Source organism: Trachemys scripta, chromosome 1, assembly GCF_013100865.1.
Source record: "Trachemys scripta elegans isolate TJP31775 chromosome 1, CAS_Tse_1.0, whole genome shotgun sequence".
In the NCBI taxonomy this organism is placed as follows: Eukaryota; Metazoa; Chordata; order Testudines; family Emydidae; genus Trachemys; species Trachemys scripta.
Window position 1 is genome coordinate 272,000,331 of NC_048298.1, and position 15,750 is coordinate 272,016,080.

The window sequence follows — 15,750 nt, forward strand, 5'->3', positions numbered from 1 at the left end:
TAAGGTGATCCAATTTTTTCCACCTTACCTCTAAATGCAAGTCCTCTGCTTGAAAGTTTCTTTACCACTGCTACACTCCTCTTCAACACAATTCTCCAATAAATAATGTCTTCTTCCATTTGAAATTTTAAATTCGTATCAATTCTTCCGGATATCTCACCTCTCCTCACCATTATCAGTACACATATTTTATGTTCAGTCGAATTTTCATGTTCACGTAGTCGAGCTGATATGTTTTTCCAGTCATGATATCCACTCGTTGCCAGACTAGAGATCCCTCCGAATAATCGACATGGGGCACAAAACACGGCTCCTTTGCTCTCCAAATATACAAGATATTGCTGTGGCTTTACTTCACCATTTAAAAGATGTCGTTCAAACACATTTTTTGTTAGAACATGCATTTTATCAGTATATTGTCTTTTTGAATTAGTAAAATCACTATTGATATTTTGTTTAATACCATGTGTTGATAAATACTCAATTGTAGCATCATTCAATATCCATTGGGCCGGATTGTCACTTATGGTAGATATTCCACTGTCAGATTGAATTTCTGATTGTCGTGATTCACAAATCTCTGCAGTATTGTCAAAGATATCCAGATCAACATGATTCCCGGTAGTCTCTGATACGCTAGTATTTAGAACATTTTCTTCAACACTAACCGCAGCCAGAATTTCTTCATTAGTTTTAATATGTACTTTATACACATCAATATTTTCACTTTTTACTTTACTACTTCTTTCAACTTTTTTTTCTGTCTCACTGTCGGCACTAACTGATACAACAAAGGAATCAATTTTGCGTATTTTTGCTATCATTTCATTTTCCCTTTCTTTCTTTTGTATAGCATTTTTTTTTAACTGAGAACCACTTAATTTCTTCCTTCCGGTCATATTGTTAATGCTTAGGATTGTCGCAACTCCAGTCCTGAATATGTTGTTTACTAAATGGCGTCACGTCGCGCCGTCATTGATAGTTTCAATACGCACTATCATGATTGGTAAAATCGCGGCACGCGTGATGCCATGATTACAAAAATGCTGGGCTGCTTTTTTTAAATTTGCTGCCCCTGAAAATTTGCCACCCTAGGCCTAGGCCTTGCTGGCCTAGGTGATAATACGCCACTGCTTCCCGTCAATGGTTCTCATTGTGCCTTTCTTCACTAGGTTAAAGAGCTCTTTAATACTTGGTATTTTCTCCCTGTGAACTACTTAGACACTATGATCAAGTCACCTTTCAGTCTTCTTTTTAATAAATTAAACAGATCGAGCTCCTGAAGGACTCCTACTCACCCGTTTATACATTCAGGGGCTGCATTAACCCTTCTGGCCACCATGGGTGCTCATGTTTTGTTCCTTGTCCACTTTGAGCACTAATTCCTTTTCACAATAATTGCTTTCCAGGATACAGTTCCCCCTACTGTAGCCTTCATTTTTGTTCTTTCACTTCCAGTACCCGTTGAAACCATGAAGTTCCAAAGGTAACATAATGAATGAATGGTAGAGAGAAGTAATCAAATTATTTTGATCTTGAGGGAAGGCTTTCACCAGTAATTTTTGGTGAAGGTTCAGCTCTATTTTTATTCAAACCAGGTTGCCTATTTTAAAATCGAGCATTTTCTGCAGACCCATAACATGAAGTATTTTTATGTAATTCTATATTACTGCATCAAGTAAAGTATCTTTTGTGTCTGACCATCAGAAAAAGGGCAATATTTTTAATGAAAAATATTTCTAAATGTTAAAGGACTTAAGATGCTGAAGCAGACGCCATTAGTGTCTTTCTCTTCTCATTTACACTGCTGTAAATCTGGAGCAATTCCACTGAGGTCAATGGAATAAACTAGTATGAGAAGAATCAGGCCCTAAATGTCCTTATGCAGTAAGGAACTCCCTAGATGTTTCCTGCTGTGTGACTGGATATTTGTATGTAGACTTGTGACATTACCCAGGGTACCATCTGGAGTGCTGAATAACTGTGTCTCCTCAGTTCTCCAACTTGGATGCCTTTTTGCATTGATTTACTCAAGAACAGCCACTCCTTGCTAGTTAGCACACAGCCTCCAGCTTGTAACTTGCTCCTAGTTACACAGCATTGAGTGCTACTAGCTAGCCAGTCATGAATCACACTGCGGAAGAACACCAGAAGATTCTCTAGTCCCAAACTTTCCCCCAGAAATGTGCATCCTGTATTGCCCAGCACACTACTGAACAGTGCAAGCTCATATAAAGTCCGTCATTTCATCACAGGAAAATTATATGACCAGCATTGCTATCCCAAATGGAGTTTCCCACCCATTTAATCCAAACACACTGGTTAAGATAAAACAATAAGATAAATGTATTAACTACCTGAAACAAAAGTAAGATTTTAAGTGACTACAAGTAAAGAGGCATAAAAGTGAGGATTGGTTACAAAATAAATAAAAGATGAAATGCAACTGACATCTAACTTAACAAGCTAAAAGGGACTTAAAGAAAATATCTTTCTCACCAGATGCTTTGCAGTCCATTGGCGGAGTTTCTTTTCAGCCAGGATCTCTCTGCCCTCCTCCCCCCCACACACAAAGTTCAGTTCTTTAGGAGTCATTGATGTCCTTAGCAGAGATGAAGGAGGAGAGTGAGATCAAGCATTTTTCTTCCATCTTTATAATTCAGTTTTTTGTACTAGAGACATCCTTGCTCAGTCATGGTGAAAAACAGTCTCTTGTGGATGTGAATCATCCCTGTGATGGAATGTAAATTTCTTGTTCACACGTTCTCCCCTGCTTGATAATGTTTAGTTAACTAAGTTATAGCCTTGTTGTCTCTGCAAAACTGTTTTGGCCTGCTTTCTAACTCTGGAGCATGTTACAGCAATGTTATAGAGTAGAATCTTATAATTGTACATACAATGATGATACACACATTTTACCAGGACAGTAATGTTCAGCAGACCGAGTTGTCAAATGATACTCACAAGATGTACTTTGTACAAAATATATCATCATAACCTTTTAACAGAGTGATCATAGGGGCCTAGGATGTCACAAGGCTGCTGGGAAAATTGTAATGCATCATTGTACTATGAAAGAAGTCAGACAGAAATAAAATAGGAAAAGCTTGCCAGTACATAACATGTTGCAAGTGGAAACAGAAAGTTTTGGGGGTTATTGGGAGCAGGTTGCAATTCCAGCTAATGGTTGGTGCAATTAAGAAGTCAATCTACCTGGATTAAATTCCTCTCCCCCCCACAAATTATTTTTCTCTCCATGAATCATCTCTGAACCTATGTGAAGAACTGGATGTAATGATCTTCAAAGCAAGAAAGATTCATTAGTACAGGGATTGGCAACCTTTGGCCAGTAGGAGCTGCGATCGGCCGAACCTGCGGACGCAGCAGGTAAACAAACTGCCTTACCCTGGCCGTCTGCGTGCCAAAGGTTGCCGATCCCTGAATTAATATATTCCTATGGGCAGTGCAGTAGTTGGGAAAATGACATCAATGAGACAACTGACCTTTCTGTTGAATAGGTCAGCATATCTCCAGGTCAAGATTTACAACTATTTGCACCCTTGAGAGGTGCAGAAAGCAGCAGATCACTATAGATTAATCGAGCCCTTTAATATCTTCTTTTTTTTTTTTTTAATTCCATTTGAATATTGGATGTTTGTGAAGCAAAAGTATGATTTAATAAAGTGTTACCTTTCAGGAAAAAAAATTAATTAGGAGGTGTCTTTCAATTGAATTTCACTTGTTTAATAAATAATATGAAAGGGGAAAAAAGTTTTAGAATGTTGTGGAATTAATTATTGGTCTTTTCCGTTGCTAATACAGCTATTTTCACTATTAACATGTTTCTCAGATGTTGCTGGAGACAATTTTAAAAGAAATTCTAACTACTCACTAGCCAAAATCTTGGCTTGTTTGTGTGGGGGTGCTAGTGCAGATGGCTAGTCCAAATAGCCTCTTCACAATCCCAGTTGCTTGCCCTTGGAGAGGCTTGGCAAAAGACATGGATAGCACTCCTGTCCTTCATTGTTATATTTTTTCCATCCACTGCACCTCTGAATTAGGTCAGGAATTCTCCCTTTATTTGGATATGTTATAATATAACATAAATAATTTATGACTATGTTATGAATGGTGAAAATTAGAGAAAAGATACTTAATTGTTTTAAAAGAATATTGTTCAACTTTATTTAATCAGTGCATTTTTACACAGTATTTTTATCCATTGGAAGCCTAAAAATCTGTGAATAGCATTTTAATGCAGTAAAGTTATCCTGTGAAGTTTAGCCAATCTTTGATGTTTTTTTTAATCAGCCATTACTTCAAAGTCTAATTGTCTAATTTACAGCTAGGGTATTAAATCTAAGACAATCATTAATAAATAAGAAACAATACAGCATTTGTCACATGGGAATAAGATCATGCCTTAGATGTGAGATTTAAAACAAAATGGCTTGCAAACTATTACTTGAGAGGCTTTATCTGACAGAATGTTTCCAAGTATTAAATATACTTTGATCATGAATCAGTTAGGATAAAAGGTATTGTCTTTTTTTAAAAAGTGATGTATTGTGATGTATTTTTCTCTTATTGTCATTAAAGGCCTGATTGAATATGTATGTGAATGTATCAGATCTTGATGTGGTGATTGGTACTGAATACACATCCTAATGCAAGGGGAGTGAGCATCTCCCAGGGCTTTTCCTACTCCCTCTAGCAGCTATGCACTTGTGCATTGACTGTTCTGAGAATATAAGATGAGGACTATTGTTATGGTTTACTATGGTGTGTAAGACTCATTCTATGTTTAGGTTTCCCCCAAACATTTTCTGATCCTATTATTTTCTGTAAATATCCATACCTGACAAAGGACAAAATCACGTTATTATAAGATGACATTTGAATGAATGTTTAAAGATCTGGTGTTTGGGTCTTAAAGAAATAGGATATTCCTGACATGTATATTTTTTCAGTATATTAGTTTTATACAAATTATGTCCCCAGACAAACAAGCCATAGATGGTGGCAATTAAGCAATTAATTTTCTATAGGTAATGTGTCCTAAATAAACAATTTGCTTCCACTAAATTTTGATGTCTTTGCTCATATTAGTATCTTACACCAGTGGTTCTCAAACTTGGGCTGCTGCTTGTTCAGGGAAAGCCCCTTGTGGTCTGGGCCGGTTTGTTTACCTGCCGCATCCACAGGTTTGGCTGATCACGGCTCCCACTGGCCGCGGTTCACCGCTCCAGGCCAATGGGGGCTGCAGGAAGCAGCGCGGGCTGAGGGACGTGCTGGCCGCCTTTCCTGCAGCCCCCATTGGCCTGGAGCGGCGAACCACGTCCAGTGGGAACCGCGATCTGCCCGAACCTGCGGACGCAGCAGGTAAACAAACCAGCCCAGCCCGTCAAGGGCTTTCCCTGAACAAGCAGCGGCCCAAGTTTGAGAATCACTGCCTTACAGTAATCCCACTGAAATCTAAATTGCTATGTGTGGAGTTCAGGGTGGAGTACAGTGTTTGCCTTTTGGAAGGTATTAAGAGCACCTCTGATCCATGGTACCAATTTCTCGCATAATCTGGCTTTGACACCAAGTTATCTTAACAAAAGTGACATTATTTCTGATCCTGACATGATAGGGCCTCAGTGACTAAGACTGTAAACTAATTGGTCTATTCTGCTTTTGTACTTCTGTGCTTATGTACCACTTGAGTTACATTGTGATGCAAAAACAAATTATAATGGGAAGTATTAGCCCACTTGTCATTTTATATCTCTCCATCTATAGATATTAATAAAATACTGATACTACTTAACATTTTAATAAATAAAAATCTGTGAGTATTCTTAATGTAATCATTTTAGGGAACTAATGGAAATGCAGTAATTTTACTGACACCTATGTCACTTTTTTGTAGGCTTGTTCTCAGTTCTGTCTCTGACTACTTTGCTGCCATGTTTACAAGTGATGTTTGTGAGGCCAAGCAAGAGGAGATCAAAATGGAAGGCATCGACCCTAATGCTCTGTGGGATCTTGTTCAGTTTGCATACACAGGTACTATAATGTATTCATTATGTTTCCCAGAAAGGAGGATATTCATATTTGTTTCCTATGAGTTAAGAGGTATATCTTATGTATTTTTCTTATTCAGTATTAATTTAAAACCCTTCATTTAATACGTGTTTGGAATATTTAATATCATTCTATTTTTTTAATCGATCATCATTCTGCACCTTAGACTCTGAACTCAAATCTCCAAAACCTATATAGGATCGGGCTTGGTGGGAACTTGGAGTGTCCAGGAAAAGGCATTTTTTAGATAGTCGTAAATGACATTCTACTTAATGTGCCAGGTGTGATCTAGCATTGTATTATCTATCACTGTTGAGAAAAGCACTGTGTATTGGATAATCCTAAAACACAAATGGCCATATGTGGTCAGGATCTATGGCACTTTTTGGAAGTACAGGAGCGTTCTAATGTCCTGGTCAAATTCTATTTACTTTATACTTTAAAAAAAAAATCCTGTTTTAGTTTGAATTGGATACAGTCTTCTTCAATTCCTGGTCTAGCCTTTCAATCTGTTATGTAGTGTTTCTCTATGTTACTGAACAGCTGTGTTTTTCTGAACAGCTGCTGTATTTTATTACTGAGTGAAGTCAAATCATATATATGTATCTCACACACAAAAACAACATTAAAAGAACATTAAGGTTGCAAAGTCAAGCACTCAAAAGACAGGAAATACCAGAATTAAGGTAGTCTGTGCAACTTTAATTTGTCCCCTTTGTGTATGCATACAGCTGTTAATTATGTGATCACATTCTGTTTTTTTCTCACAGTGTACCAGCCCCATTCACTCCACAAAATGGACGGTGGTGACTGAATGAGCTGCTATTCAATGTTTGGGTTTTTTTCCTCACTGTTCAATGTGTAGCCCCAGGCATTATTTACTGCACTCTATTCCAAATCTTTTCAGACTATACTATTAATTTCATCGTGGGGTTTTATTTACCCCATTTTCATCATTGTAATATTTGAGTGCTTCACAAACATTAATGAATTATTTCTAAAGTACTCATGTAAATTCAAGGGATTTTATTATCCCCAATTTACACATGAGGAGGTGAGACACAGAAAGATTATGGTCAAAAGTTCCCACTACTTTTGGGTGTGCAGTATGTGACACATATGCCTGATTTTTCAGCATACTTAGCATTATATAGCACTTTTATGTGATGGTTCCCATGGTACCCAGGACTTCGAGTCACCTTGTTACCCCCCTGCCACAAGTGAGAGAGAGGCTTGCTTGTGCTTAACTGGCTGTCAGCTACTTGACACCTCCACTTCAGCCTGGTAGCCTCCCTCCCAAAAAATCTCCTCTGAGCTATGTCAGCCTTTACTTTGTCTTGAAGGTTAAAAATTGATGTATCCCACTCTTTAAGCCTCTTTGAAGTGTACCCCTGTAGTTCAGCCCCTTCTCTACTGAACAGGCCACAGAAATACCACATTATGTGTACACAGCAGCTGGAATGACTCAACTCAGGATCAGCCCCCCGTACAATACCACCACACTGAGATATATTTTTAGGGAAAGCAATCGTAAGTTTATTACCAAAGATCAAGATTTAAGAGATTGTGAGCAAGGATGATGAAAACAGAAGGGTTGCATATAATACAAAATCATAACATGATTCCTAGAGACTAAATTTAACAGGCCAACCTCCAGTCTAAATAAATTTCTCACCCTAAATGTCTTCTGCAGTGTTTCAACCAGGGCTAGTTGTGATCATGGATGAATGTAATCACACTGCCCGGTTACTTCCTATGTGTAGGATAAAGTTGTCTTCCTTGGCTTTCTCTTATATTCCGAAAATTAATTGCAACCCAGTGTGTGCAAACTGAGATTTTTCAGCAGCTTATAACTTAGCAAAGTTGTGCATTTTTGTCTCAGAAACAGCGGAAGGCATATCCAAGCAAAAAAGGCAACCCTGCACCACATTTCTAGTCCTCAAACCAAAGGCTGGGGCTGCTAGACAGCTGGCCAATAAAACTTCTGTAATAACTTTTTTTTTTAGATGGGTAAAATATTTTTCCTCTCATATTATTACCTGAAACAGCTCAAACATGTTAGCTGAAACTTTTTAGAAAAATTCAGCCTGAGGCAAATATGTGAGGTTTTTAAGGTCCGGCTTGACAAAGCCCTGGCTGGGATAATTTAGTTGGTGTTGGTCCTGCTTTGAGTCGGGGGTTGGACTAGATGACCTCCTGAGGTTTCTTCCAACCCTAATCTTCTATGATATGGAAAATTGCAGCTGAATAGTGAAAGTTTGTCAAAGAAGTGGGAAGTGTCAGGCAAACATAAATATAGCAGGTGCTACCATCTCTGACTATAAAGCTCGTGTATTAGAGATCAGCTAAGAGTGGAAAGCCAGATCCAAACCCTCTCAAACTTTAGCTAAGTTTAGCTCTGGATCTGAACTTTGGGGCTCAGGCACACCTCTATACACAGAGTCCAATCCTTGGTTCTGAACCCACTCAAACTTTGTGGAAATTTGTATATAAATCAGGATTTTAACTGTACATCTTAGGTCCATTTCAGATAATTAGATATTATATGTTAAATGCTGGCAAATGGTCATTCATTGTCAGAGTCAGTTTAACTTCAAAGTTCCCAAGAGCTTGATTCTTTAAATTGATATGCTAAGGGCTATTGAGTAAGGAGATGGGCAAAGTCTGAAGTGTGAGCTTTCCAGAAGAGACTGCAAAAAGGCCATCAGTATTTTAACAGATTTCCACCATGCTGGTGTCCTGACATCTACAATTTATAAACATACAGGAATATCTTCTGTGGGATGCCCATGTTAGGTTTCCCGTTTGTAGAGAGGCAGTAATTGACTTTACTAACTCCATTTGTCAGAATTAGACAACAAAATCTCCATAATTATATCTGGATATGTGGTACCAAAAATTAAATTAATTTCAGATTTAGTTGCTGTTGTCTGAGACAACATCTTTACTTGGGGGCAGTTGAGTGTTACAGTAAATCAAGGATGATTATGGGCTTATAGCAGTTTTTGAAGAAATCTATCAGAACAGAAAAAAGTGATCACACCATACGTGCTGACAGTATAGCATTGCCACTAGTTTTAAACAGGTGTAAACAATTATATGTCCTTGTTATATTAATGTAATCTATCTGCCAGTTTTACAGTGGTTTAGAGTCTAATGAAATTATTTGATCTCTATCACACACTAAAAATTGTAAGCAGTGTTAATAGGTGCCTGAAAACCTGTATTTATAAATAAAAGATCAGTGATTGAGATAAAAGCATCCTCTTATTGATCACTGGCTGCTCTCTTCAATTAAAGTAATAAAACAAAATAATGTTACAACACTTGAAAACTGAACCTCCCAAAAGATGAGTGAATGTGCGTTCATCACAGACACCAAGGTTGATAGCCACATCTATCCAAAAGGGGGACTGCTATCAGTTACTACATCCTCTGATCGATAAAGAGATGCTTTTATCTTAAACATCAAGCCCTTATTGGTATCTCTACAGATTTTCAGCTTCCTAGTAACACTGTTTTTCATAATAACAACTCCTTCATGGGAACTGCACTCTCTACGACTCTGACAAGGGCATGGTCTTTTGGGCAGTTAAATCACTGAGGGCTGCTGAGTGCTCAGCACTTTTGAAATTCAGGACACTTATTTTTAAAAAAATAAGAATTTTTCTCATACCTTACACAAAATGTCCAGTTACTTCAAACCAACAAATTCTGTATCATCTTTTTTTTGAGGGTACACTAAAATTCCTTCACAAAAGTCCTTGCTGGGGTGTATTCAAATGAACTGTTCCTTCTCTCAGTTCATACATATCAGTCTGGCTTTCTACAGTATTGGACAGCCAGTAACAATGAAAGGAGAATAAAACCTTATTTACTTCCTGCAGTGGCAAAAAAACCTCATGAACTCATTCTAAATCTTGACTCAGCAGACACAGTCAAATGGCTTCCTTAGGAGATTTATTTTCAACTCTAGAATTTTTCAGTATTGGTCCCCAATTTTGTACACGGGTTAGTGTCTTTGATCAAAAGCTACCTGTTACAATACTGATACATGTATAATCAGAGCTCTCTAAGCTTGTGAGGGGAGCAAAGCAAAGCTGTTCTTTATCATCCTTATTATATGAATTAATCATTGAACTTTTGCCATTGTTTTTTGATTATCCTTGTTTACCTAACTATCTGAGTCTAGAGCCACAAAAGGGCTTAGGCACCTAAAGTGGCAGTTAGATACTGAAGTCCAACATTTAGGCACCACAGAGATGCCCCAAATCCCAGCTCAATTCCCACCTAACCCTGTAGGCAATTAATGTCTGATGTGGAGAAGAAATTTGAATTTGGTTTCCCACCTCTTAGGTGAGTGCCCTAACTACGGGACTATAAACTCATTCTCGCTGTTTCCATTCAAGTTTATTTATTTAATTATACTGGTCTACAATTTTTGAGAAGTCGTCTGCTTCAGAGATAAAATGTGCTATTTATTATGTATTTTGATGTGCTGAATTCAAATATGACAATTAAAACAACTGATTGGCTACTGTTTCTAAGATATTTAAGTTTTTACATTTTATGTCTATGTATATTGTGTAGATAGTAGAGTTTTAATCATAAATAGTAAACCTAGGTCTTTTCATGTGTTTATGGTTGCTTTACATGATAATATTTCACTTGTCCTGTTTATGTAACACTTTAAAAATCAGCAAAAGGGTTATATAAATAAAATTTATTATGAAACAAAAGGAAAAAAACTGTTATGTACATAGTTTAGTCCTATTCAGTGTCTACTCGGCGCTTCTTGGCTTGTCTCTTGTATTCATTTAATGGAGCATCTCTTGTCACTGTCAGCAATAGTCTGCAAGCATTGATGGGCTCCATTTGCCCTGATAGCATTTCCCCATTGTTGCAATGTCCTGGTGAAATCGCTCGCCGTGCTCGTCGCTCACTGCTCCGCAGTTCGGTGGAAAAAAATCTAGATGAGAGTGCAAAAAATGTATCTTTAGTGACATGTTGCATCCAAGTCTTTTGTATGCCTTGAGGAGGTTTTCCACCAACAACCTGTAGTTGTCTACTTTGTTGTTTCTGAGAAAATTTATTGCCACTAACTGGAAGGCTTTCCATGCCATCTTTTCCTTGCCTCGTAGTGCATGGTCAAATGCATCATCTCGAAGAAGTTCATGAATCTGAGGACCAACAAAGACACCTTCCTTTATCTTAGCTTCACTTAACCTTGGAAATTTTCCACAGAGGTACTTGAAAGCTGCTTGTGTTTTGTCAATGGCCTTGACAAAGTTCTTCATCAGACCCAGCTTGATGTGTAAGGGTGGTAACAAAATCTTCCTTGATTCAACAAGTGGTGGATGCTGAACACTTTTCCTCCCAGGCTCCAATGACTGTCGGAGTGGCCAATCTTTCTTGATGTAGTGGGAATCTCTTGCACGACTATCCCATTTGCAGAGAAAACAGCAGTACTTTGTGTATCCAGTCTGCAGACCAAGCAAGAGAGCAACAACCTTCAAATCGCCACAAAGCTGCCACTGATGTTGGTCATAGTTTTTGCCCCTCAAAAGTTGTTTCATGTTGTCATAGGTTTCCTTCATATGGACTGCATGACCAACTGGAATTGATGGCAAAACATTGCCATTATGCAGTAAAACCGCTTTAAGACTCATGATGAATCAATGAACAGTCTCCACTCATCTGGATCGTAAACAATGTTGAGGGCTGCCATCACACCATTGATGTTGTTGCAGGCTACAAGATCACCTTCCATGAAGAAGAATGGGACAAGATCCTTTTGACGGTCACGGAACATGGAAACCCTAACATCACCTGCCAGGAGATTCCACCGCTGTAGTCTGGAGCCCAACAGCTCTGCTTTACTCTTGGGTAGTTCCAAATCCCTGACAAGGTCATTCAATTCACCTTGTGTTATGAGGTGTGGTTCAGAGGAGGAGGATGGAAGAAAATGTGGGTCCTGTGACATTGATGGTTCAGGACCAGAAGTTTCATCCTCTTCCTCTTCCTCGTCTGACTCAAGTGAGAATGATTCTGGTGCATCAGGAACTGGCAGTCCTTCTCCTTGGGGTACTGGGCCTATAGCTGATGGAATATTTGGGTAATGCACAGTCTACTTTTTCTTCTTTGACACACCTTTCTCAACTGAAGGCACCATGCAGAAGTACCAATTGCTGGTATGATCTGTTGGCTCTCTCCAAATCATTGGCACTGCAAAAGGCATAGATTTCCTTTTCCTGTTCAACCACTGGCGAAGATATGTTGCACAAGTGTTGCAGCATATGTGTGGGGCCCACCTCTTGTCCTGATCTCCAATTTTGCAGCCAAAATAAAGGTGATAGGCTTTCTTAACCATAGTGGTTATACTGCGCTTTTGTGATACAAAAGTCACTTCACCACAAACATAGCAGACGTTATCTGCACTGTTCACACAAGTACGAGGCATCTCTGCTCACTTTGGCTAAACAGAAATGTGTCCCTTTGCAAAATCAAAACTGACAAATAAGAGAGCACGACGCTGTATGATTTCTAGAGCTGATATAGGGCAATTTGTTCAGCAGAGTGATGTAAGCTTTGTTATGATTGCATCATCCATGACTTCTAGGAATAACATGATGCAATTCATATCATGTATGATGCAATACCAGCTTCAGATTGCATCATTCATTGTTTTGCCTAAAAAGCAAGTACTGTCCAAACCCAGTCATAGATTTATTCATAGATCCAGTCAAAGATATATTTTAGTCATTTCTGGTTTAAATTGAGATCCCTTCCCTTTATAACTCACTTATCCTTCACCATTCCCAAGTCAAGGGTCGTATATACTGACCCAATAGCATATCTTGAAAACTAGAGCCAATCAACAATTTTAAGCATCATTTTCGTTCTCAGTGACCCAGAATTAGTAAAGTTTGACTACATTTATTTCAGAAGCATTTTGGCTGTAGAGCAGTGTTATTGATACACGGTGGAATAGCTTCAACAGAAGACATTGAGAGCACCCTTATCAAAATAGCCCATGGTCAAGTGGTTATGGCACCTCTCCTTAGACGTGGGATATTCCAGTTCAAATTCCTACTCCAACATCCTTGGTGAGTGTCTTAACTACTGGGCTAAAAGTTATGGGGGGGGAGGACTGCAGTATCATTCCTTGAAAAAAAAAAAAAAAAAAAAAAACGACTTAGGCATCTAACTCCAGGAGAGGGTTCACGGCTCAGAAGCCCAAGCAGAGATAGGCACCTAACTCCATAAGAGGGGTGGTGCTTAGGCCACATCACAGTCCTCAGCATTTCCTACTGGCTCCTTGCTTAGCATTCTGGCTTTTGTAGATCCCATTCTTAGGCACCTATCTCTCCCCATGTATTGTACAGGGAGTGGGTCTAGCCTGTAAGAGACTGCTTCACCTTGTGCCACACTGCCAGAACTGAGATCAGCAGAGACATGCAAGAGGGAACACCTTTGGTGTAAATCAGAAGGGGCTAGTGGCAGAGTGTTCTCTGTGAATGTCCCCCAGGATGAAGGTTCTTTATCTTTCTTGGTGTAATGGTCCCTCCCTCTCGAGTCTGGAGGGAGGTCACTCCATTTACTCATAGCTGACTCCAACAGTCGGGTTTCTGGCCCTGTGGGTGGGACAGCACCTTTAGGCTGGGCCAGACAGTAAAGGAACAGTGTATGGGTTCTGGTCCTCTGGGCAGGGCAAAGCAATAGTCTATGGCCACAGCTTTAGGCCTCAGGTTGATCACTGGTCCCAGGTGTGAGAGGAGATTGTGAAGGGGGGGGGGAAGTAAGGGGACCCAGCCTAGCTCCCTAACAGTGTCAGGTAGTCCTGCCACTGGGTCAGCTGGGAAACAACCAAAACATGCTGCCTCTTTTCCTGGCAGCACAACTGGATCAATGTCTGGTTCCCATGGGCTACTTTCTACTTTCTGCTTTCACCAGCGTTGCTCTGCTGGCAACGAGATCTCTCTTGCTGCTTCATAATCGGCTGATGTCGGCTCTAGCAAAACCTCCCTGCCCTCAGCCTCCTTCATTGGCACGGCACTGCATGGCTCAGCAACTGGTCTGGGAACCCACAGAGGGATCCAGACATCCCACTCCTTCCCTGGCCCAGCAAAAACGGAGCTAATGGTCCCTCTCTTTATACTTTCTGTCCGCCCCAGTGTTTCCGGTATGGGAGGAAGGGCATGTTTGGCTGTGCCCAGCCGAAGGCATGTAATGGTCCCTCCCTCTCAGGTCCAGTGGGAGGCAACTCTGCCTTACTACCCCTGGTCTAAAATAGCCTGAATCTGTTGACCTTCAAGGATGCTTCAAGGTTTACCTGTTTGTTTGTTTGTTTGTTTGTTTGTTTGTTTGTTTGATTGAGCCATTTGAAAATGGAGGGGAAATATAAGAGTGGGGAATTGTTTGAATGATGGGGATGGGAAACAATAACTTTCAGTACATAAGGAATGAAGGACTGAGCCTTAATAACTCACAGTTCATGTGCTTAAGTATATTAAGTAAAGCAGTATATAATGTTTGCCTAATTTTGAAAGTTGCTGTACTGTATGTGTGCAACGTGTTAGTCTGACGATTTATTGACTTTTTATTTTGATAATGACCAATCCTTGCCAACATATTAATTTTTTTCTTAAATGTATTATTTTATTTAAAATAACTGTAGTGCTTGGTTATAAAGAAAAAGTCATCATTAAATTATCTTCTCTGTGAATCTCCTGTATAGATAGACACTAGCATCATGAGATACTGTGAAAATGTACCATGTTCACTGATGTATAAGTAAATAGAATTCTAAAAAAATTGCAAGGTGGAATTGCAAGGTTACCAGCAGAGCATCAAGTTCTGCACAGAACTGATAAGGGCATGGCTTAAATAAAGGGAGCTGTCCATCTAGTAGTGCTTGGAAGATGGGTAGGAAATTAAACTGCCAAACTACAAACCTTTAATGATAGTGAAGTGTGTTAATATTGCTGTGAACAAGCAATGTCTGGAGCAAAATTAATTAAAATCTTAGTATGTAATATGTATCCTTAAAATGGAACTTGCTCAGTGCAGAAAGCATGAAGAAAATATATACAAATATAAGCTATAATGTTTTTATTGAGTAATTTTTTTCACCAACCACCATTTGTAATTGAATAATTTATATATATTTTTGTAAGAAATTCTCTTTTATAATGGAATCATCACACATTATTTTATTATCTAAAATAAGTAGAGTTTTCATTGCAAAGTAAACTAAATTATAGTTTAATTAGAACTGCAAGTTTAATTCAAATTATATATATTATGCAAGTGCATTAGTAAAGTATTGCTCTAATTTACAGTTTTTTTCTCTAGAATACTAATTACTCAGTCTTCAAATCAGTAGTTTATATTAGATTGCTTGCAATTTTTAATGGATGTGTTTTACTGTACTACTTATGGGGATTCAGAGTAACAGCCGTGTTAGTCTGTATCCGCAAAAAGAAGAACAGGAGTACTTGTGGCACCTTAGAGACTAACAAATTTATTAGAGCATAAGCTTTCGTGGACTACAGCCTACTTCTTCGGATGCATATAGAATGGAACATATATTGAGGAGATATATATACACACATACAGAGAGCATAAACAGGTGGGAGTTGTCTTACCAACTCTGAGAGGCCAATTAATTAAGAGAAAAAA

The 15,750-nt window shown here is 38.8% G+C and overlaps 1 protein-coding gene across 1 annotated transcript in view; it reads left to right on the forward strand.

The window, feature by feature from the left end:
• The window catches only part of KLHL1 (kelch like family member 1), a 427,542-nt gene that overhangs the window by 152,016 nt on the left and 259,776 nt on the right, over positions 1-15,750 (forward strand). Inside the window, exon 3 of the mRNA XM_034758372.1 lies at positions 5,915-6,051. Coding sequence (XP_034614263.1) covers positions 5,915-6,051 — 137 coding nt within the window. The remainder of the gene's footprint in view (positions 1-5,914; positions 6,052-15,750) is intronic.